This window comes from Triplophysa dalaica, chromosome 2 (genome assembly GCF_015846415.1).
Source record: "Triplophysa dalaica isolate WHDGS20190420 chromosome 2, ASM1584641v1, whole genome shotgun sequence".
NCBI lineage: Eukaryota > Metazoa > Chordata > Actinopteri > Cypriniformes > Nemacheilidae > Triplophysa > Triplophysa dalaica.
The window spans coordinates 7,520,780-7,542,528 of record NC_079543.1 but is presented as its reverse complement, the minus strand read 5'-3'; the positions used below and the strand labels follow the sequence as shown (position 1 = coordinate 7,542,528).

The 21,749-nt window shown below is 36.9% G+C and overlaps 1 protein-coding gene across 1 annotated transcript; it reads right to left on the bottom strand.

The window, feature by feature from the left end:
* Window positions 1–1,301: 1,301 nt before the first annotated feature.
* On the bottom strand, window positions 1,302–12,741 carry LOC130432943 (mucin-2). The gene is made up of 9 exons (XM_056762568.1): window positions 12,614–12,741; window positions 10,291–10,362; window positions 6,332–10,176; window positions 6,052–6,113; window positions 5,719–5,870; window positions 3,289–5,585; window positions 3,118–3,176; window positions 2,877–3,037; window positions 1,302–2,101 (listed from the first exon to the last, which is right to left on the bottom strand). The coding sequence occupies exons 1-9, from the start codon at window positions 12,615–12,617 to the stop codon at window positions 1,962–1,964; spliced, it is 6,792 nt and encodes a 2,263-aa protein (XP_056618546.1). The 5' UTR covers window positions 12,618–12,741; the 3' UTR covers window positions 1,302–1,961.
* Window positions 12,742–21,749: the final 9,008 nt, after the last annotated feature.

The window sequence follows — 21,749 nt, the reverse complement described above, 5'->3', positions numbered from 1 at the left end:
TGTTTTTAGCCTTTATGCGATATTTCCTCTTGACCAATCAGAATTCGCTCGTTAGTGGTATTTGTATGTGTTGTTTCTAAATTATTTGTTGTATGTGGTGGAAAATGAATATTTTATGTGCCTGTTATGTATTCCATGCATTTGCATGTATTTGATTTATATAAATTTCCCTGATGTCATATGTTTCATGTTTTCTTGTTTGTTTGCTTTTAAAAAGTTTTTTTGAAAAAAAGGATGGATTTGCAGCGTTTTGAAAAAAACTAACTTGCATTTATAATCATCAATATGTTTCATATGTTTCATTCAACATTCCTTGTTTAACATGTTCAGACTGAGACAACAGACCATTTTAACAGGATAAATTGAATATAAACAAAATGTATGGGTCTAGGTAAAAAATGACATTTTCATGAAAACTATTAAAATGGATTTATAGCGTTTTGGAAAAGAGATCTTCATATTTTATTTTATGCATTATGTAGACACAGGGCTGTGTCATATCCATACCGCCACATTCCCTGAGTAATGTTCTGAAATTTAATTTTAAGTTTCGATGACCTTACAAAAAAATGTCTCCATTGAAATACTTATGTTCATTGTAAGAACTCAGTAATGGACTAATTTATAACTGTACATTGTCACATCTGAAAATGGTATTTTTAAAGTGGTAAATCTTATCTGAGCTTAAATTATACTTAAACTTTCAAAGAGCCTTACATTTAACACCAACAAACATCTTTTCAACACTGATTATTATAACAAAAGAGAAGTCAAACGAATACGCCCTCTGTTACGGTCTGTCAGCTGACTGTCACAAGTCCTGTAAACTTACATGTTTGTTGACTTTTTAATGTCTTAGTATTCATAGTATGCACTGGGGATCTTGTCAGTTGGGTGAGGCAGCATTCTATTTGTGCCTGTAGCTCAGGTTGTGGGTTCGATCCCAGGGGATTGCAAATACCTTTTTAAAATGTATAGGATAAAGCAATGTAAGTCGCTTTGGATAAAAGCGTCTGCCAAATGGTTATATGTAAATGTAAATTTAGGCTACTATTGTATAGATCTGTAAACTAATAACTTTTACAATTTGTTTGTCTGTAATAACTTTGCCATAATGATTATGTGCTCTTGTATCTGATTTGTATGTAAATGGTCCCTTAGGTTATAAAAAGTAAGAATTAAGGTTCTCATCTTGGCATAGCTGTGAAGGACCGTTTGTACTACTTTTTGTAGTACCAGTTGTTGTATGTGCAAGCATGCGTTTCTGTATGTGTATTAAAAACAGTCAACACTTCAGCAGATCATTTTAACAAATGGTTTTATTTATATGTGTTATTTATATATACTTTTTATTGTTAAACATTGATCAGTTAACTGTAAATAGGATATTTTACTGTAATTCAAAATATTCTACAAACAAATTACACTGCATTTTACTGCGTGAACATCAGATTGATAAGACAGATACTAGGCTGTTGGTATTTAAATGGTTATTCGATATGAAGATATCATCTGAGTGTGCGTTTCAATAATTGCAAAATATTTAAATATGTTTATTGAATTAAAATTAAATATGACATCTTGCAATATAAGGATATACTACACAAGCTATAACCAAAGTATTTTATATTCTAGCAGTCAAACTCACGGCTGCTTTCATCAGAAAATCACAAAGGATAAAGATCAACTTCTTCCTTTCAAAGAAAAGCAACAAAATCTAAAAAGTAAATTCCCTTCCCATTATTCCAACAGCCTGCTGTTAAATTAACATCTTGTTTATGTTACCTCAATAAATACATTTTCGAGGAATAGTGCAATATCAGGCTTGTGTGTATATTGTCATAAAGCTTATTTTTAGAGCAGACTACAACAGTAAATACTTTATTAAATGCAATAAAACTTGCTGTATGTTTAATATGCTAGCACATATTTTGCTCAACTTTCACATTTGATTAAGTAATCTACAGGACACGTCTTAATATTTTTGACATAATAATGAGGAATGTCACTTGGAGAAGACTGGGTTCAATCTTGAGTCCGCTGGAAGTGGTCTTGATTACTGTTGTCCGAACTATAGTTGTCGCAACTGTTGTAGCCGTAGCTGTAAGAAAACCAAGCAACAGACACGCAAATTAGAACACCATAAAGACCAAACCATTGACCAAATATACACAAAAGTAATGAAATCTATTTATTCGAACACTGTAGGGATTTTTGCATGACCTATCCCTATTTCTTATTTCTATTATATTCTATTAGCAAATCTAGCACATTAGATTTTGTCCTGGTACTGCTAGATCTCTGTTCTAGATTTAACACTGTCGATCATAACATACTTCTAGATAGACTAGAAAACTGGGTCGGTCTCTCTGGGACAATCCTCAAATGGTCCAGGTCATACTAAGATGGGAGAGGTTATTATGTGAGTGTAGGAGAGCATAAGTCTAAGTGGACGTCAAGGAGATACGGAGTTCCACAAGGGTCCCACAAGGCTCAAAACTGATCTGTTTAGATGTGCATTAACTGAAAGAGAACCATGCTTTTTCCGAACTGACTGCACTGTTTTTCATGTATAATCATTGTATTCTTTACTGTTTTATTTAACTTTAAATAATGTTTTTAATCATTTTAAACGTTTTTAAATTCCTTGTTTTTTTGGTTGTGATTATTTGTTTATGATTATTCATTATTTTTATGTAAAGCAATTTGAATAACCATTGTGTATGAAATGTGCTATGTAAATAAACTTGCCTGGCCTAGAAGACAACAGGTATATTTTACAATATATTCTAGATTTTTTTTTAGGCACATTATACTTTGAAACTGTATTCTAAGATGTAAATATTAGGATGTTTTGATAAACCTGTTAGACTTACCTGTACTGTTGACATCAATTGAGGTAGGATTTATTTTCAGTGCCTCAATAGTTCCTGCTTTTACTGCACTCACAAGATCTTCTCTGATCTGTTCGGTTGTTGGTAGGTCTGAAGTTGTGAAGTTGAAAACTAACTGGGTTGTGGTGATGATGGACCCAGCGCTGTAATATATTTGTTTAGTTAGAGTGCTATACAGTGTACACACAATGTACAATAAACATTTGCAATTTTCTGTATTTACCGGAATCCCTTTACATCCACTCTGAGGAAGCCAGTATACTTTATGTAGATTGGATTAAGCTGTGGAAAACAGACAAAAATTGAAGTGTAGAATTATTAAGTATGTCCATTTATAGTTTAGATATAGCCATTTTGTCATCAGTGTCATTGAATTGACAAGATTTCAACCTACCTGGTCCTTTACAAGCTTAACCCTATTCTTGTAGGTCGTAGAGCTGATATCGAGGAGGTCAATTGTAAAGTTGTCAATGGAGCTAAACACGAGATCAGTCAGGACCACAGCTCCTGTTGCTGTGGTGGTAGTTGTAGTAGTTCTACTGGATGTTGTAGATGTTGTAGATGTTGTTACTCTAGTTGAAGTTGAGGGTGAAACGGGCAAAGCTACAGTTGAAGGTGAAGAAGTAGTCATGGTGACTGCAGCAGTGGTGCTGAGGCTCGGTCCTGTTGTTGATGGTCCTGAAGTTACTGTAGTTATTGGTGTGGATACTGTTCCAACTCTACTAACAGTTGAGATAACAGAGGCGGTTGTGGTTGAAGCAGAGGTAGTCGCTGTTAACTGTGGTGCTGATGTGGAAACAGCTCCATTGGAGGTGGATATTGCAGCAGAAGTAAATGTTGCTCTTGAGGATTGTGATGCAGATAATTGGGCAGCACTAACAGTTGAACTTCCTGTTGAAGAGGGAGCGGTTGATCCAAAGGTGGACATTGTTGATTGTGGTGATGTTGAAATTGCTCCATTAGTGGTGGGTGTAACAGAAAAAGTTGATGGTGCAATTGAGGATGGTGTTGAAGATGATGCCGATGTACTAACAGTTGAATTTGAAAAGACAGTTGATGAGGGAGCGGTTGAAGCAGCGGTGGATGCTGTTAACTGTGATGCTGTTGTGGTAACAGCTCCATTAGTGGTGGATATTCCAGCAGAAGTTGATGTTGCAATTGAGGATGGTGTTGAAGATGATGCCGATGTACTAACAGTTGAATTTGAAAAGACAGTTGATGAGGGAGCGGTTGAAGCAGCGGTGGATGCTGTCAACTTTGATGCTGTTGTGGTAACAGCTCCATTAGTGGTGGATATTCCAGCAGAAGTTGATGTTGCAATTGAGGATGGTGTTGAAGATGATGCCGATGTACTAACAGTTGAATTTGAAAAGACAGTTGATGAGGGAGCGGTTGAAGCAGCGGTGGATGCTGTTAACTGTGATGCTGTTGTGGTAACAGCTCCATTAGTGGTGGATATTCCAGCAGAAGTTGATGTTGCAATTGAGGATGGTGTTGAAGATGATGCCGATGTACTAACAGTTGAATTTGAAAAGACAGTTGATGAGGGAGCGGTTGAAGCAGCGGTGGATGCTGTCAACTTTGATGCTGTTGTGGTAACAGCTCCATTAGTGGTGGATATTCCAGCAGAAGTTGATGTTGCAATTGAGGATGGTGTTGAAGATGATGCCGCTGTACTAACAGTTGAATTTATAAAGACAGTTGATGAAGGAGCGGTTGAAGCAGCAGTCGATGCTGTCAACTGTGATGCTGTTGTGGTTACAGCTCCATTAGTGGTGGATATTCCAGCAGAAGTTGATGTTGCAATTGAGGATGGTGTTGAAGATGATGCCGCTGTACTAACAGTTGAATTTGCAAAGACAGTTGATGAGGGAGCGGTTGAAGCAGCGGTGGATCCTGTTAACTGTGATGCTGTTGTGATAACAGCTCCACTAGTGGTGGGTGTACCAGCAGAAGTTGATGTTGCAATTGAGGATGGTGTTGAAGATGATGCAGCTGTAGGAACAGTTGAACTTGCATAGACAGTTGATGAGGGAGCGGTTGAAGCAGCGGCGGATGCTGTTAACTGTGCTGATGTTGAAATTGCTCCATTAGTGTTGGGTGTACCAGGATAAGTTGATGTTGCAATTGAGGATGGTGTTGAAGATGATGCAGCTGTAGGAACAGTTGAACTTGCATAGAGAGTTGATGAGGGAGGGGTTGAAGCAGCGGTGGATGCTGTTAACTGTGATGCTGTTGTGGTAACAGCTCCATTAGTGGTGGATATTCCAGCTGAAGTTGATGTTGATACTGATGATGGTGTTGTAGATGATGCAGTTGTACTAACAGTTGAACTTGCAAAGGCAGCTGAAGAGTGACCGGTTGATCCAAAGGTAGACAGCGTTGATTCTGGTGATGTTGTGGTAAAAGCTCCATTAGTGGTGGATGGTCCAGCTGAAGCTCTGTTAGATGTGGATGTAACAGCAGAACTTGTTGTGCTTATTGAGGATTGTGTTTTAGATGTTACGGCTGTACTAACAGTTGAACTTCCAACGATGGTTGAAGAGGGTGCAGTTGATCCAAAGGTCGACACTGTTGATTGTGTTTTTGTCGTGAATGCCTGACTAGTGCTAAATGTTCCAGCAGGTGTTGGTGTGGCTGTTGAGGTCCAAGTTGTTGGTGCATTAGTAGAGCGGGTTTCTGGAGTTATTACTGATAATAGAAAACAATGTTTATTTTAAATTGAATCTCATGAATACATGAACATAGTGTACATGTAATCGTATTTAGGGTAATTCATCATCACTATTTTATTTAACAAAGGTCCAGTTGTTGTCTGACATACCTGTATTATTAACTGTAATAGATGTAGTATTAATGTTCAGGGAAGAGACATTACTAGATGCACTTATTAAAGTGTTTGCAATTTCATTAGATGATGGTATTGCCTGTGTAGAGTTGAAGACTAGCTTTGTTTCAGTAATGACTGATCCAGATCTGGAAGATATTTTTTAGAAACAGTGTTATGCTGTATTCATTCTAATTATAACCACATGGTCAACAATAATCAGTTAAATGTACTAACTTACTGTTTCTTAAACACTCAACCCAACTACACAGTACATACAAATCAATTTTTGAATGCATAAAAATGAAAATATATGCTCTATTAACTTACTTGAATGATAAAACAATTAGTCGTTTGAAGGAGGCATACTTGGCCTTGTATACTGGTTCAAGCTGTAACAAATTAAAGACAGTTATAAGAAACAGAATTTGATATGAAAAGCAATAAGGATCATCATTGAATTTAATTGTCGTTAATTATTTAATGAAAGGTCCCTTAGAGTAAATTCCATAGGTAGGTTTAACTCACTGCTGCTTTCACTTTACTAGCCCTTTAATGAAAGATCCCTTAGGGTGAATCACATAGAGAAATATTTATATTTGTTACTCACTGTTGTTTTCACGTGATTGGCCCTGTTTATGAATGCCGTAGAAGTTGAATTAACGAGTTCATTTGTAAACGTGTCAGAAGAGGTAAACTCCAATGTTGTAGACACCTCATTTTGTGCAGCAGTTGTCAAAAAAGATGTTGTAGAAGCTGTTGTTTGTGGTGGTGATGTGGAAGCTCCTGCAGTGGTGGAAGTGGAAATCACAGGAGTGGTTGTGGATAATGTTGTTTGTGGTGTGGAAGCTCCTTCAGCAGTGGATGTGGAAATCCCTGAATTAATTGTAGATGCTGTTGTGTGTGGTGGTGATGTGGAAGCTCCTTCAGCAGTGGATGTTGAAATTACTGGAGTGGTTGTAGATAATGTTGTTTGTGGTTGTGATGTGGAAGCTCCCTCAGCAGTGGATGTGGAAATCCCTGAATTAATTGTAGAAGCTGTTGTGTGTGGTGGTGATGTGGAAGCTCCTGCAGTGGTGGAAGTGGAAATCACAGTAGTGGTTGTAGATAATGTTGTTTGTGGTTGTGATGTGGAAGCTCCCTCAGCAGTGGATGTGGAAATCCCTGAATTAGTTGTAGAAGCTGTTGTTTGTGGTAGTGATATGGAAGCTCCTGCAGTGGTGGAAGTGGAAATCACAGTAGTGGTTGTGGATAATGTTTCTTGTGGTTGTGATGTGGAAGCTCCTTCAGCAGTGGATGTGGAAATCCCTGAATTAATTGTAGAAGCTGTTGTGTGTGGTGGTGATGTGGAAGCTCCCTCAGCAGTGGATGTGGAAATCCCTGAATTAATTGTAGAAGCTGTTGTTTGTGGTGGTGATGTGGAAGCTCCTGCAGTGGTGGAAGTGGAAATCACAGGAATGGTTGTGGATAATGTTGCTTGTGGTTGTGATGTGGAATTCCCATCAGCAGTGGATGTGAAAATCCCTGAATTAATTGTAGAAGCTGTTGTTTGTGTTGGTGATGTGGAAGCTCCTGCAGTGGTGGAAGTGGAAATCACAGTAGTGGTTGTGGATAATGTTGTTTGTGGTGGTGATGTGGAAGCTCCTGCAGTGGTGGAAGTGGAAATCACAGGAGTGGTTGTGGATAAGGTTGCTTGTGGTTGTGATGTGGAAGCTCCTTCAGCAGTGGATGTGGAAATCCCTAAATTAATTGTAGAAGCTGTTGTTTGTGGTGGTGGTGATGTGGAAGCTCCTTCAGCAGTGGATGTGGAAATCCCTGCATTAATTGTAGAAGCTGTTGTTTGTGGTGGTGATGTGGAAGCTCCTTCAGCAGTGGATGTGGAAATCACAGGAATGGTTGTAGATAATGTTGTTTGTGGTTGTGATGTGGAAGCTCCTTCAGCAGTGGATGTGGAAATCAAAGGAGTGGTTGTGGATAATGTTGTTTGTGATGTGGAAGCTCCTTCAGCAGTGGATGTTGAAATCACTGAATTAGTTGTAGAAGCTGTTGTTTGTGGTAGTGATGTGGAAGCTCCTTCAGCAGTGGATGTGGAAATCCCTGAATTAATTGTAGAAGCTGTTGTTTGTGGTAGTGATGTGGAAGCTCCTTCAGCAGTGGATGTGGAAATCCCTGAATTCATTGTAGAAGCTGTTGTTTGTGCTGGTAATGTGGAAGCTCCTTCAGCAGTGGATGTGGAAATCACTGAATTAATTGTAGAAGCTGTTGTTTGTGGTGGTGATGTGGAAGCTCCTTCAGCAGTGGAAGTGGAAATCACAGGAATGGTTGTAGATAATGTTGTTTGTGGTTGTGATGTGGAAGCTCCTTCAGCAGTGGATGTTGAAATCAGTGAATTAGTTGTAGAAGCTGTTGTTTGTGGTAGTGATGTTGAAGCTCCTTCAGCAGTGGATGTGGAAATCCCTGAATTCATTGTAGAAGCTGTTGTCTGTGCTGGTAATGTGGAAGCTCCTTCAGCAGTGGATGTGGAAATCACTGAATTAATTGTAGAAGCTGTTGTTTGTGGTAGTGATGTGGAAGCTCCTTCAGCAGTGGAAGTGGAAATCACAGGAATGGTTGTAGATAATGTTGTGTGTGGTTGTGATGTGGAAGCTCCTTCAGCAGTGGAAGTGAAAATCACAGGAGTGGTTTTAGATAATGTTGTTTGTGGTTGTGATGTGGTAGCTCCTTCAGCAGTGGATGTGGAAATCCCTGAATTAATTGTAGAAGCTGTTGTGTGTGGTGGTGATGTGGAAGCTCCTTCAGCAGTGGAAGTGGAAATCACATGAATGGTTGTAGATAATGTTGGGTGTGGTTGTGATGTGGAAGCTCCTTCAGCAGTGGAAGTGAAAATCACAGGAGTCGTTGTAGATAATGTTGTTTGTGGTAGTGATGTGGAAGCTCCTTCAGCAGTGGATGTGGAAATCCCTGAATTCATTGTAGAAGCTGTTGTTTGTGCTTGTAATGTTGAAGCTCCTTCAGCAGTGGATGTTGAAATTACTGAATTAATTGTAGAAGCTGTTGTTTGTGGTGGTGATGTGGAAGCTCCTTCAGCAGTGGAAGTGGAAATCACAGGAATGGTTGTAGATAATGTTGTTTGTGGTTGTGATGTGGAAGCTCCTTCAGCAGTGGATGTTGAAATCACTGAATTAGTTGTAGAAGCTGTTGTTTGTGGTGGTGATGTGGAAGCTCCTTCAGCAGTGGAAGTGGAAATCACAGGAATGGTTGTAGATAATGTTGTTTGTGGTTGTGATGTGGAAGCTCCTTCAGCAGTGGATGTGGAAATCCCTGAATTCATTGTCGAAGCTGTTGTTTGTGCTGGTAATGTGGAAGCTCCTTCAGCAGTGGATGTGGAAATCACTGAATTAATTGTAGAAGCTGTTGTTTGTGGTAGTGATGTTGAAGCTCCTTCAGCAGTGGATGTTGAAATTACTGAATTAATTGTAGAAGCTGTTGTTTGTGGTGGTGATGTGGAAGCTCCTTCAGCAGTGGAAGTGGAAATCACAGGAATGGTTGTAGATAATGTTGTTTGTGGTTGTGATGTGGAAGCTCCTTCAGCAGTGGATGTTGAAATCACTGAATTAGTTGTAGAAGCTGTTGTTTGTGGTGGTGATGTGGAAGCTCCTTCAGCAGTGGAAGTGGAAATCACAGGAATGGTTGTAGATAATGTTGTTTGTGGTTGTGATGTGGAAGCTCCTTCAGCAGTGGATGTGGAAATCCCTGAATTCATTGTCGAAGCTGTTGTTTGTGCTGGTAATGTGGAAGCTCCTTCAGCAGTGGATGTGGAAATCACTGAATTAATTGTAGAAGCTGTTGTTTGTGGTAGTGATGTAGAAGCTCCTTCAGCAGTGGAAGTGGAAATCACAGGAATGGTTGTAGATAATGTTGTGTGTGGTTGTGATGTGGAAACTCCTTCAGCAGTGGAAGTGAAAATCACAGGAGTGGTTGTAGATAATGTTGTTTGTGGTTGTGATGTGGAAGCTCCTTCAGCAGTGGATGTTGAAATCACTGAATTAGTTGTAGAAGCTGTTGTTTGTGGTAGTGATATGGAAGCTCCTGCAGTGGTGGAAGTGGAAATCACAGTAGTGGTTGTGGATAATGTTTCTTGTGGTTGTGATGTGGAAGCTCCTTCAGCAGTGGATGTGGAAATCCCTGCATTAATTGTAGAAGCTGTTGTTTGTGGTTGTGATGTGGAAGCTCCTTCAGCAGTGGAAGTGGAAATCAATGGATTAATTGTAGAAAATGTTGTGTGTGGTGCTGTTGTAGAAGCTCCTGCAGCCGTGGAAGTGGAAATCTCTGAAGTGATTTCAGTTACATTTGTTTGTGTTGCTGTCGTAGAAGGTCCTGTTATGGAGTTGCCAGCTGTACTAATAGATGATGTTGGGTCTGCTGTAGAATTGGTCGTTTGAGAACTGACTGTTGCTAGAAAAGATTTAAAAATACTTTTAAATTTACTGATGGGGTACAAGCAGGTGAAACAAAGTATTTATGCTTATAACATTTTTAAAGTAATTGTTGTGAAGCTGTTTTACTTACCGATGAAAACAAAGAATAAGATAAAAGCTTTTCCCTTCGTCCTGGAACAAGCTGAATAGTTATATGTCGTGCCTGCAAAGTAAGCAATATGTCACTGAAGATTTTTTTACACAGGCTCACACTTTTTTATGCGGACCTTCTATAGACATAATGATTTTATACTGTACAAAATGAATATTATATCCCCTAAACCTAACCCTGACACAACCCTTCACTGTAAAAAAAATGTTACCAATTTCAGCTACTTAAATTTTTTTAATTAAATCAAATTAGTTTTATGTATCAATGGAACTTAATAAACTGACTGAAAAGTTGAGTTTTAAGTTGTTTTTTAACATTTTCAAATATACACTATTAATTGTAAGCTGTTTTCCTTATTGGGACCAAAATGGCCCCACAAGGTCAAATATTGCTCACTGGGATTATATGGTCTGATTAACATTCCTATATTTCTTACTATAATATTTCTTGAAGAATCTACAGGGAAATGTATCATTACAAAAGTAACAGATCTGTAGATGTATAAACTTGAGGACAACTATATATCTCATATTATCTTTGTTCAGATAAGCAAAAGCATTCAATGTCTAGAATATATATTATCTACTTCGTGATAGATTTGTGTAGTTATCTGTGCTGCATTTCCAGATAACGTTGTCTAATACTCTAAAGCAGTCATAATAATAAGTGAAGAGACTTTAAGAATGATGTGATTAAAGAAACTCCATGCCTTTTAAAGTCATAAACACTGCTACGTTCAATACGAAAGTAATTCCTGCGGCTCAATTGACGTCTTATAAAGCGATTGATCGGTCTGTCCAAGAAACTTAATGTTGTTTGCAATGTTATAATCGGCAATACACAGCCACAGGCAGTCGGTTTGCGCACGCTAGGTCGCCGCATTCTGTAACTCGTCTTGTGCCCTTGAAAGCAACTGCAGGAAGAGTAGCCTACTACAATACGTGAACTCAGATAGGGAAAAACGATGTTGTTTTTTACTGCATTCATTGTGTATGATTTAAACAGCTATATTTACGAAATCAGCTATTCATCTCCCTCCAGAACTTGCACATTAAAGGATCTGCCCTTATAAGTGCTTGGGGCAAATGGATGCGATTGGCATGCGATTCACTTTTTTTTACTTTCATTAATTCAATATCTTCATAAATATCTTCTTGGAAGGAAATACAATACCACCCACATCTTGGAAGTAGCCTACTGGAGGACTGGGGGTAAGTAAATAAACTCTATTTTCTTTCATCGTATTAAGGAATTTATAATACAATTAAAAAGACATTATCCCTTATAATAAAATAGCATGAATAGGTATATACTGGATGCAATATTTGTTTGCTTGCTTTAATATATGAGATGTAAGTAAAAGCAACAAAAACTGTATAAAGAGAACAAAATGCAATAAATAATGGAAATAGAAAATAACAAGAAAATAATAAAATGGTAAAAACTTGCCCGCATCCTATTTATGCTTTTGGAATCTGGCCCTCAAACAAAAGTAGTTGAAGACCCCCGGCTTAAGGTATAACATAAGAACGACCAGCGTTAAGGAGGTTTCGGTGAACGCAGTCCTGGACTGTCTGTCTATCTATCTATCATTATTCAGTGAATAATATTCACTTCATATAAAATGTAGTTAATGATAAGCAGCATACATGCTTGTCCACTAACATGAATAGCAATCCTATTAAGTAATATCCTACAGTGGCATAAAATAAAAAAAATGTAATCTTTCTCTATAAACAGAACAACATTTGTAATGGCTTGTGAAAGCAAAACTCCGACAAGCACTTAAATTGAAATACGCTTGAGAAAACCATACACACAAAACAGGCTATTTCGTACACAGGCCACAAAAATAGGCTCTCAAAATAAATATAAGTATAAACAAATATAAAGTTGAAAAATATAAAAATCCGTCACATATATGTGTTACATTTTTTTATAAAATTTTTAGATACCTCCGTTGAAATAAAACTAAAATCGTGTTTTAATTGTGCATTCCATAAATAATTAAACGGTAGTTGGTTTGTTTTAATTTAAGTCACTATAACTAAAAAAGCAGCTAACTAACACAATAAAACACAACTAGAACATGGTAACATAATAAAAAGATGATTTTTTATTCATTAAATTCAGTCCATTCATTTTGGAAACAAACGCGTCTTCCATAATATATATATACATTAAATTAATGTATCAATATATTAATTAAGGAAAACAACTTAAGTAATTAAGTAATTAATACAGTTTTATTACTTCTCCAAATCTTTTCTTAAAATGAATCCATTGAAAATGCCATCCTTACCCATTCTTGAGCTGATAAGTATGAACTAATATAGAAAACAGTAGCGCTCGTCCTTATTCCACTATTGTCTTGAATGGAGGTATTCTTCGTACCAATTCTTGCACTCGTCTTGCTTTACCTGTCCTGACACTGCCTCTTAAATAGAGTGTGATGACGTCTTGATGGTCAGGTTTTTCTCTCTTACCGAAACGCAAAGATAAGCTTCGGTATGTCTCTTTGACAGACGCAATGGATTTGGGTATTTTCTTTTGTATTGTGGCCGTCAAAAAGCATGTGTGCGTCGCGGAACAGTTCATCACAATTGTGTTGATGATGCCAAAGCAACTTGCATGCTTTATAAATAGAAACTCACGAAAAGCAGAACAATATTAAAACTGTACTTCCAAGTTTAGATATATAACGAATTAGAAAATAAATATTCGATTTTTGTCATTTGTAGCCTATAAAATAGACACAACGTTCGGATTTTATTTAATCACCATTGTTTCATTGACATAGCCTACAATAGTTTTATTTGTGTAGTTAATATTTTAATACAATTCTTAAAATCTTGTATAGTTGCATAAGAATTTCTTTGTTTTGTAGCTGTGTGGCCCCATAAAGCAAAAAAAACCCACTGCTGAATCGATTTCTGATTTATACCAAATCCAAAAATGTAGAAAAGTGAATGTAAACTGTATGAGCGCTACATTCTGAGTTTCACTGAAATTAAAGGTAATTCCCGAATTTTCTCAAATGTAGAAGACTGGAATGCCTAGATTTTTGCCTGTTGTGTTCATGCAAATCACCACGTGTTTGTCTCGTTGTGTCAAAAGATCATGACTGCGCGTTCAAAGCACAATTAACCAAATCATTCTTCACATTCTTTATTTTGAGACCTTTCTACTGGACTTAGACGCTGTCTGCTGGCACGTTACCGCTTCTTATGAATCTGATGAAAATGTGAAAATCCTCACTTTCTCGTTGCTCAGTTAAACTGACCAGTTGGACTCGATACGCATTGCTATATCACGATCCTGTTTTTTGGAATAAGTATGCATTGGTTAAATATTTATCAATGTAGTTTCATTATTAAATTATTTCGTGCTTAAAATGGTTTTATATTAGCTCCTTGGAGCAAATTTCCATCGATGTCACTTAAAATAGTCTGTTTGGGACACCGTGACCCAACGCATTATTTAAGCTTATTATTTCACATTATGTATATGGTTACTGTGGGTAACATAAAATACATTACACATTTAACAATTGAACAGTAAAAAAATAATGTTTTGCACCACACTGCACAGTGTCACAGTGTTAATGAAACACAATTGAAATAAAATACAGTTCAACTGTCAAATCATGTTTAAGGTGAGACTAAGGTGATCTATTTATATTTAAGTATACCACAATTAAACCAGAAATGAGATTCAGTGCTGTATTTTAAATAAATATAAACATTAACTTATAGATATTTGTTATAAAGCGTGCAGGGCCCCACACATTGCCTTTGCACAGGGCGCGAGATTCTGTGCTTCGGCCCTGCCAACCACTATTGTAATTAATAGCCTAAACGCACTGTATAGTCATATATTTGCCCAAAAGTTTTGCAGAAAAATGGATACAGTAACTTGAACATAAAATGTGTCATAATTATTAGAATGTAAATGCGCTTTCAATTAGGTGATTACATATAACATTCAAGACAATTTGCTTAAGTCTATGCATGCGTGCACAATATGCGTTAAACAATTTCCAATTCAGTGAGCTGTCAAATTACAAGTACACTTTAGACCACATTGCTAGGAACATCTGTTGAAATAAAAGCCTATATTCGACTTCTGACTAAAATTCTGACGGCTACATTTTAAGATAGCAAAAGCAGTAAGCTACAAAATAATAACCCGTCATAATTAAACATGACATTTGTTCAATTGGCAGAATAATGACGCGGCTCAAGTACTAATCATGCAATACAAATATCTTCTATTACCTTGAATTTCTGTCATTCTTTACTATAAAGGCTAAGTATGTGGGTGTGGTGGGTGATATTTTTTTAACGTTTTATTTCCTGGTTTGTGATGCTTGGGTTTTTTTTTCCGTCAAAACAAACACATTTTTGAAATTGTAATAGATTTCCTGGTCTTTTTTTAAGACAATGACTGCCATTGCCTTTCATAATAAATTTGATTAAGAAGCCGTGACATTAATTTGGGAGGCTAAATAATGAACAGGATTTCTATTCCAGATTTACCCACAGCTAAATGGTGAAACGAAATTTATGTTGGGAATAATTTTTGCATTCAGAAATATATATTTAGGATAACAAATCAGTAGATTGTGGTAGAATTTGACATAATCCAGTCATTTCATTTTGGAGATAATGATATATTTAACAAAAATAAATATAAATATAAAAAGACACTGAGAAAGTGATTACATGGCTAATGATGGTCAAACTAAGCTTAAACATAGCGAGGAAAAATTACTAAATTCTGCAACGTTTTCTAAAATAGAATATTTGCAACAACGTTCCATTCGTTCAAAAATCCCGTCTGTGACGCAAAACACCTGTTGATCTTTATTTCTACTGCGAAGTAAGACTGTTGTTTCCGGTTGTCCGGCAGATGACAGACGTCACTGGATAACTTAGAGCCGGTGAACTGGAAGCAAAACACCTGGAGTTTTCATACGGGAGTAAAAATGATTCGGCAGTTTCACTAATTTAAGTTTGTGTGTACTAAAACAAAACATCCAGAAAACAACGACAACAAAGCTTGCGATAAAAAAAATCGATATTGGCATGGCAAATTCACCTCAATGTTGCCACCCGACCAAATACAATATGAAAGCATGTAATCATCGTACAATGTCACTCTTATTTATGTTTAACTAACCGTGAAAGGGGCACGGTTCCTTTACACATTTCAAGACACAATTAGAACATCACCAAAAAAAACCTTTGTGCCAGCTAAAGAACCAGTTCAACACATAACAAAACATAGAATGCGTGAATAAAGAGTGTAGGAAGAACATTTATCTTGCATTCTCATTTATTCTCTTCTCTGAACAATAGACAAGTGTGTCATAAAGCTTTCAGTCTAATGAGCTCTTAGTGACATCATTGTCTCTGATTTATTTAATTTGAATGTATAATCCCTATGTGATGGTGACATAAAACTATATTAAGCATATGACATTTCAATTTTCAAACCGAATATTGACATGATTCTTAAAGATAGTCTACATTTTGATTTTATTTAAATATTTTTACAGGCGTGTCTTGGACCACCTAGTGGCGCTCGAATACCGTTTTGAGGGGCACGAAATGACCGATGAAAACTAAAGCAAGTTGGTCTTCTTACAAAAGAGTAAACTGCTAAAAATAGCCCATATGAAACCCCAAAAAGTTGTCATACACGTTTGCCTCCTATTCTCTTCTAAGATTCAAAAGATCCTTGAGGGAAAGGTCACAATTTCATTCAGATGTATGAATAGGAACAAAGGTTTAAGATCACAGATTGCAGTCACGAAGATGTGTAAGAGTATAAAAACATAGGCCTACGTGGTTAAAATCTGAGTTTGGCTAGAGTTCAATTTATTGTAGAAGAAAGGTGTATCATTAGTTAATCTCTTTAGTTTTAATCTAAGACTTTGCATCCCAGCTGTGACAAATTTGAATATCATTTTCAGAAATTATGGTGAGTTTCATTATTTACTGTAAGACATGAGCAGTCTGCAATAAACTCAGTCAAAATCAATCAACAGTTCTCACGAGAGCAAATATTCGGGTCATAATCATTTAAGAGATCTACATTTACTGTCTCTGATTAATTTTCCAATTTATGCCTTTTTGTTATGCCCAAGGAAAAACATCTGAGAAAATGATGAATATCTGAGAACTAACCGATGATAGGGCAATACATTTTTGCTTGAGGGAAGGTGTTTTTAGTACATTAAAGTACTTTATGATTGCATATATTGTATGTCTTTGCCAAACAAAGGCTGCCTCTTACGAACGAGAGTTAACAGATATGCATTTAGACAGTGAGACAACACGGGTACATCTATTTGTACAAAAAAGCACACAGATGTTTCTATGTACTCTGTACTTCAAAGCGGGTGTGTCTAAAAACAAGAGTTTAATCTGTCTGCACAGCTGCCACCCATGTGAACCCGAGATCGATAAACTCAGTTTTTGAAATAGAAAATGAATACACTGTTTGCGTTTGACAATGATAACTTTAAAGGTGTGCCAAAAAAGAAGATAGCTTTGTCAGATGTGAAGATGCCCTCTAGCCTGCATATTTTCAGATAACCTCAAAGATAAATTGATTGTGTCTTAAAACATAGGCTTGCCCTCCTAGCATTTGCTGTTTCCAGAATATGCTATAGAGTGCTAATTAAAGCACTACGGTGGGTAACACAGGATTAAGATGTTGTCATGTTTTCACTTTATTGTCGAAGGAGATAACTTATTTATGAAACACGCTCTGTAGAGCAGTTTGTCTTCTATGGTAATAAAAACATAGCGCTTCTTTATTTAAAGCCTCTACACCTCTGAAGACATTGTTATGTATTTTATATTGCTTTCTGTCAATAGATCCTCCAAAAAGTTACAATATGGACCTGAAGGCTTTTGTAGGAATTTAGTTAAGACTATTTTCAATGCCCTGCATAAATTCAGAATAGCTTTAGGGCAGATCTCAGACGTACAGTCATGTGGAAAAGAGACATACATCATTACCTGCAATTCCAATTTAATTGATCTCGCTTATCAGACACGCGAAAAGAACACAGTGCGTGCACACACACACACACACACACACACACACACACACACACACTAACAGGCATGTATGGGTGGTCCTTGTGAGAGCCATAGGCTTCAGATGTCATATCAAAGGAGTACTGATGGTTAACCTGCGAAAACAAAGAGTCTGAGGGCATTGCATTTCAAAAACATTCAATCTGAGTACTATTGCGGATGAAAACCTTTAAGAAACTAGAGACTTACAGTTGCTAGATTTTAATCTATAATTTGTATCGTTTCATCTGGAGTCAGACTTGCTTTGCACAGGTGCTGGATCTTAGTTATACTTGGTAATAAAATGTGATTACGAAATCATTTTCACTCAGCATGTCAGTTAAAGGACCTATGAGTAGTTTTCTTGGAGGATTTATTGACAGAAATGCTAAATAAAATACATACAGTAATTATATCTTCAAAGGTGTATTAGGTAAAGACCTTACGTAATGAAATGATTTTACTACCTTAGATTGAGTTTTTTCTACATACACTGCAGAGAATTCACCATGTTGTTTCTCCAAAGCCCTAAACGAACAAACACCCCTGCAGAGCACATTTCATAAATACTTGATCTCCTTCGACAACAAAGCAAAAATGTGTATAAGTTCTGTGTCAACCACTGTAGTGCTTCAAAAGGGAGGGTGCGGTATAGGGCTGAGGGAAATATATCATGCAATTCTGTTACAAAGCATCAGGGGCTGTTAACAGGAGAGCTTGCTGCAATTTCAACTGAGATTAATTTTGTAAAGCCCCTCAGTCCAACAACAATCTATTCCTCTTCAAGAATCACACGTTCACTTATCTTTCCAAATGAGGACATTCCACAGACTTATAGTATGGTTTTCATACACATAGTTGTACACAAATGATGATGTCCCCAAAAGGAGGTTTGGCTCAGTTTCATCAATGTCAGGAATATGCACAATAGATAAATATTATGTGTGTGAATATTTCCATACATTTTTTTAACCCTAAACCTTGCTGTTTAACTGTTGAATGTATTTTTAATTGTACATTTTTTTGAGTCTCATTTCCTCCTTTTAAAAACTTTTTAAAAAAAGCAGCAGGAGTGTACCATAAACTGTGTTAATGCATCAAGAAGCAGTTTGTTTTGAACTGTGAAAATATAAAGATGAGAAAACAAAAAGTAAACAGTGTGTCGTATCCTTTGATGACTGTTAAAACTCTTAAACACACTGAGGTTTATTGGTTACAATAAAAACACTTTTCTACAGTTAACTGCAATAAAAGGGTTTAATGGAGTTGGGGATTTCTGCGTTGTGTAATGTCCAGGCCACTGAATGTGTGGTGTCTGGATGAATGTCATCTTTGCTCTCTATTATGACAATTGACATTTTTTAGACCATCATGATCGTATCATTTAATAAAATGAAATTACATTTAGAAACTCCTGCCACACTTTCTTGAAGAACAAACTTAAGTCTCTGAAGTCTGCAACTTTTGTGCCATTAGAGACCTTAGAGTCTGTTTACTTGATGTGCCCAGCTTCGGTTCAACCAATGACAAACATTTGGAGAAGTGTTACCTTTATCTGAGCAATTGAGGATGTGTTGGCACATATAAATGCAATTCAGTTTCCAATATTACTGTAGAAATAACACAAATCTAGGTGTACTGATATTCTGCCCCAAAATGCAGGTCTTTCCTGTTCAGCCTTTTCTTAATTTTCTTACTTTTCTCCTTTTCTCTCTCTCTCTCTTTCTTGTCTGCTACACCCATGAGCTGTAATGTAATTCAAATCTTCCCTATACTTAAGGCTAACCACAGCCTTTCAAACCAATGCTGTGAAGAGAGACTGCCTTTACCACCAGACTTCAGCTTTCATGTGCAAACAGAGTGCTGAGGGTACAAGCAAGGCATGTTCAAAGTGGCCGTTCTTTCAGCCAAGCTCTGCAGGCGTGTACAGTTGGAGTGCATTCATGTGTCTTTAAGATTCAAGACACTGCAACCATAACGACAAACATTCTTTAGCTCAGCCAGTTTCAATAATATATACGCAGTAGATGGCTTTCTGAAGCAGGTGACTTTGGAAAGCTCTGCCTGTGTGTTGTTGTTTCTGAAGCACTGACGCCACGCAATCTGCCCAGTTCACCTGTTTCTGATCAAGCATGCAGATGCAATTTAAGTGTCAGTGCAATGTGCGTGTGCGGATGGGATATTAAGAAACACCCCCTCCAGCTGTGAAATCTAGTGTGACACATCTGGATGAAGGTGATTGAGGACGTGCATCGTAACACGTGTGTGTGTTGAGATAATATTCTGATTTACAAGTCAATCAGTTCCTCTTTTTTAGCTTTTAATGATCAGGTTAAGATTCTGTTTTCAGAAGGAGAGATCACACAATGTAATATTTACATGTCTCGCATTACTCCTGCTAAGGTCAGGTTTAAAAATGCTTTTTTTGTATTTGCATAATGCATCGGATACTTTTGCTTGACACCACTTTACCTCAGGTTGCTCCAGGCTATCGTCTCTGTAAACAGTCTTGTGAGATCCAGGATGTTTTGAATGTGAAGAATCTTCTTTAAAGGTATGTAACCAATCCAGAATTCTACAGACTTCTCAGATGTTACTTCATAGCTACGTTTCCGTCTCCTTTCTATCAATTGCATGTCACCCACAGTTCTCACCTCATTTATTTTGAAGAATGTAGGAAAGCAAACCGTTTTGGGCTACTTTTGACTACCATTGCTTTTTTTTTATCCAAACCCATGATTTTTAGCCATGATATACACAATCCTCTAACATGTAAAAGTGTGAGGAGTGAAGTATTTATACATTTTATTTGAGTTTCTATGACATTATACCACACAATATTATTTTTTTTTTGACTGAATGCAGAAGACATCGAGTAGACATGTTGCGTGGTCATCAGTCATGCATGTGATGTGACTGTGGGTGGCAGTTCCCTGGTGGTCCTCCTCAAATATGAAGCCAGGACCATTTCTCTTATTCTTAAATAAATGTTTTTGTATTTTTTCAACATCCACAGATAATTTTCTTTATTTATTTATTTGATGATAACTGACAGTCTTGTGGCTCTGTAATTCAGTCTCAGAACCATATCTGTGTAGAAGGCAGTCACCCGCAGTTATACTGTTATATAAAACAACAGACAGTATTTTTTTTAATTTTCATTCCTATAACAAAAACACTGCTTTTATAGTCAATGTAACTTTTTTATATTTCGTTATGCTTAAAACCATTATTGATTGGTAAATGTGATGACATTCTTTCAGACTGCTACAAATAACACACACTTAATCTAATAAAGTGTGTTGACATATTATTTATAGGCCTTTGCATTGTTTTGTAATTAGTATCTCAGAACAAATGGTAGAAAAATATTCTGGAACTTTGTTTTAATTCTAGTGCTTTATTTTATTACTGTACAGCAGAGACCTAATGAACACATACTGTGATATAATAGAGTTTGACACATGGGTCGTGTGGAGAGAGAGTTTGGGACAGTCAGGCAGCGTTGTTTATAGTCTCCTGAAGTCTCCGTGTTGTCTGGATTCTAAGACACCTGTCCTGTAGCATTAACAAGAGTGTCTACTGTCAAGAAATGATAACCTTATCATGAATGACTTTTTCAAAGATGTCAAAAACAAAATCAAATGTATACGATGGTGGGGGGCATTTATATTGAACATACCAAAATTATTTTTTTCAGTCGCAGAACCTCTGCTCTTATCTCCATATTCATCTGTTTTCTGTATAAAGAATATAAAGCTGTTAATAACATGACATGAAAAAGTTGTGACATAAATGTGCTGTAAAATCATGTAAAATCACAATTTGTATGTCTATGAACCTTGCAGTCTGTAATGTACAGTATGCCGCCTACAGAGTAAAGACGTTGGAACACAAACAGACAGTCTCCGCTGAGTGTGTGGCCTTCACGACAGGTGTTGATCACTGACTGACCTCTTCATTTTTGTACACATATGTGTGTGTTAAAGGGTACTGACAACTGACAGCAGTGTATGAAGGAAAGTACATGCCATAAAAATACCAGCAATAACATTCCCTGTCTCTTTAATGCATAAGAACTGTGACCTGTTCATTTTTAACCACAAGAAATAAGCTCACCAGCTTTCATTGATTTAGCAATAATTAATGGATTTCTAACTGCTTAGGTAGGAAAGTCATAAAAGTAATTCAAGCAACGGTACAACATGGGCGGGGCGTCGGAAAACGGGCGTGGATACGCACCAAAAACGGATGGGAGAGTAGGGCTGAAAGACCGTGAGTCAACGGATCACCACAATGCTTAGGTAGAACTAGTTTATTTTTCAGAATGAAACCTATTCGCGTAAA

What these genes read in the sequence shown, in the direction of transcription:
- LOC130432943 (XM_056762568.1), bottom strand. An exon ending in CCAATCACGTGAAAACAACA is followed by an intron (nt 6,114 to 6,331) that starts GTGAGTAACAAA and finishes AATTTGTTACAG; the next exon opens with CTTGAACCAGTATACAAGGC. An exon ending in TTAAGCTTGTAAAGGACCAG is followed by an intron (nt 3,177 to 3,288) that starts GTAGGTTGAAAT and finishes TGTTTTCCACAG; the next exon opens with CTTAATCCAATCTACATAAA.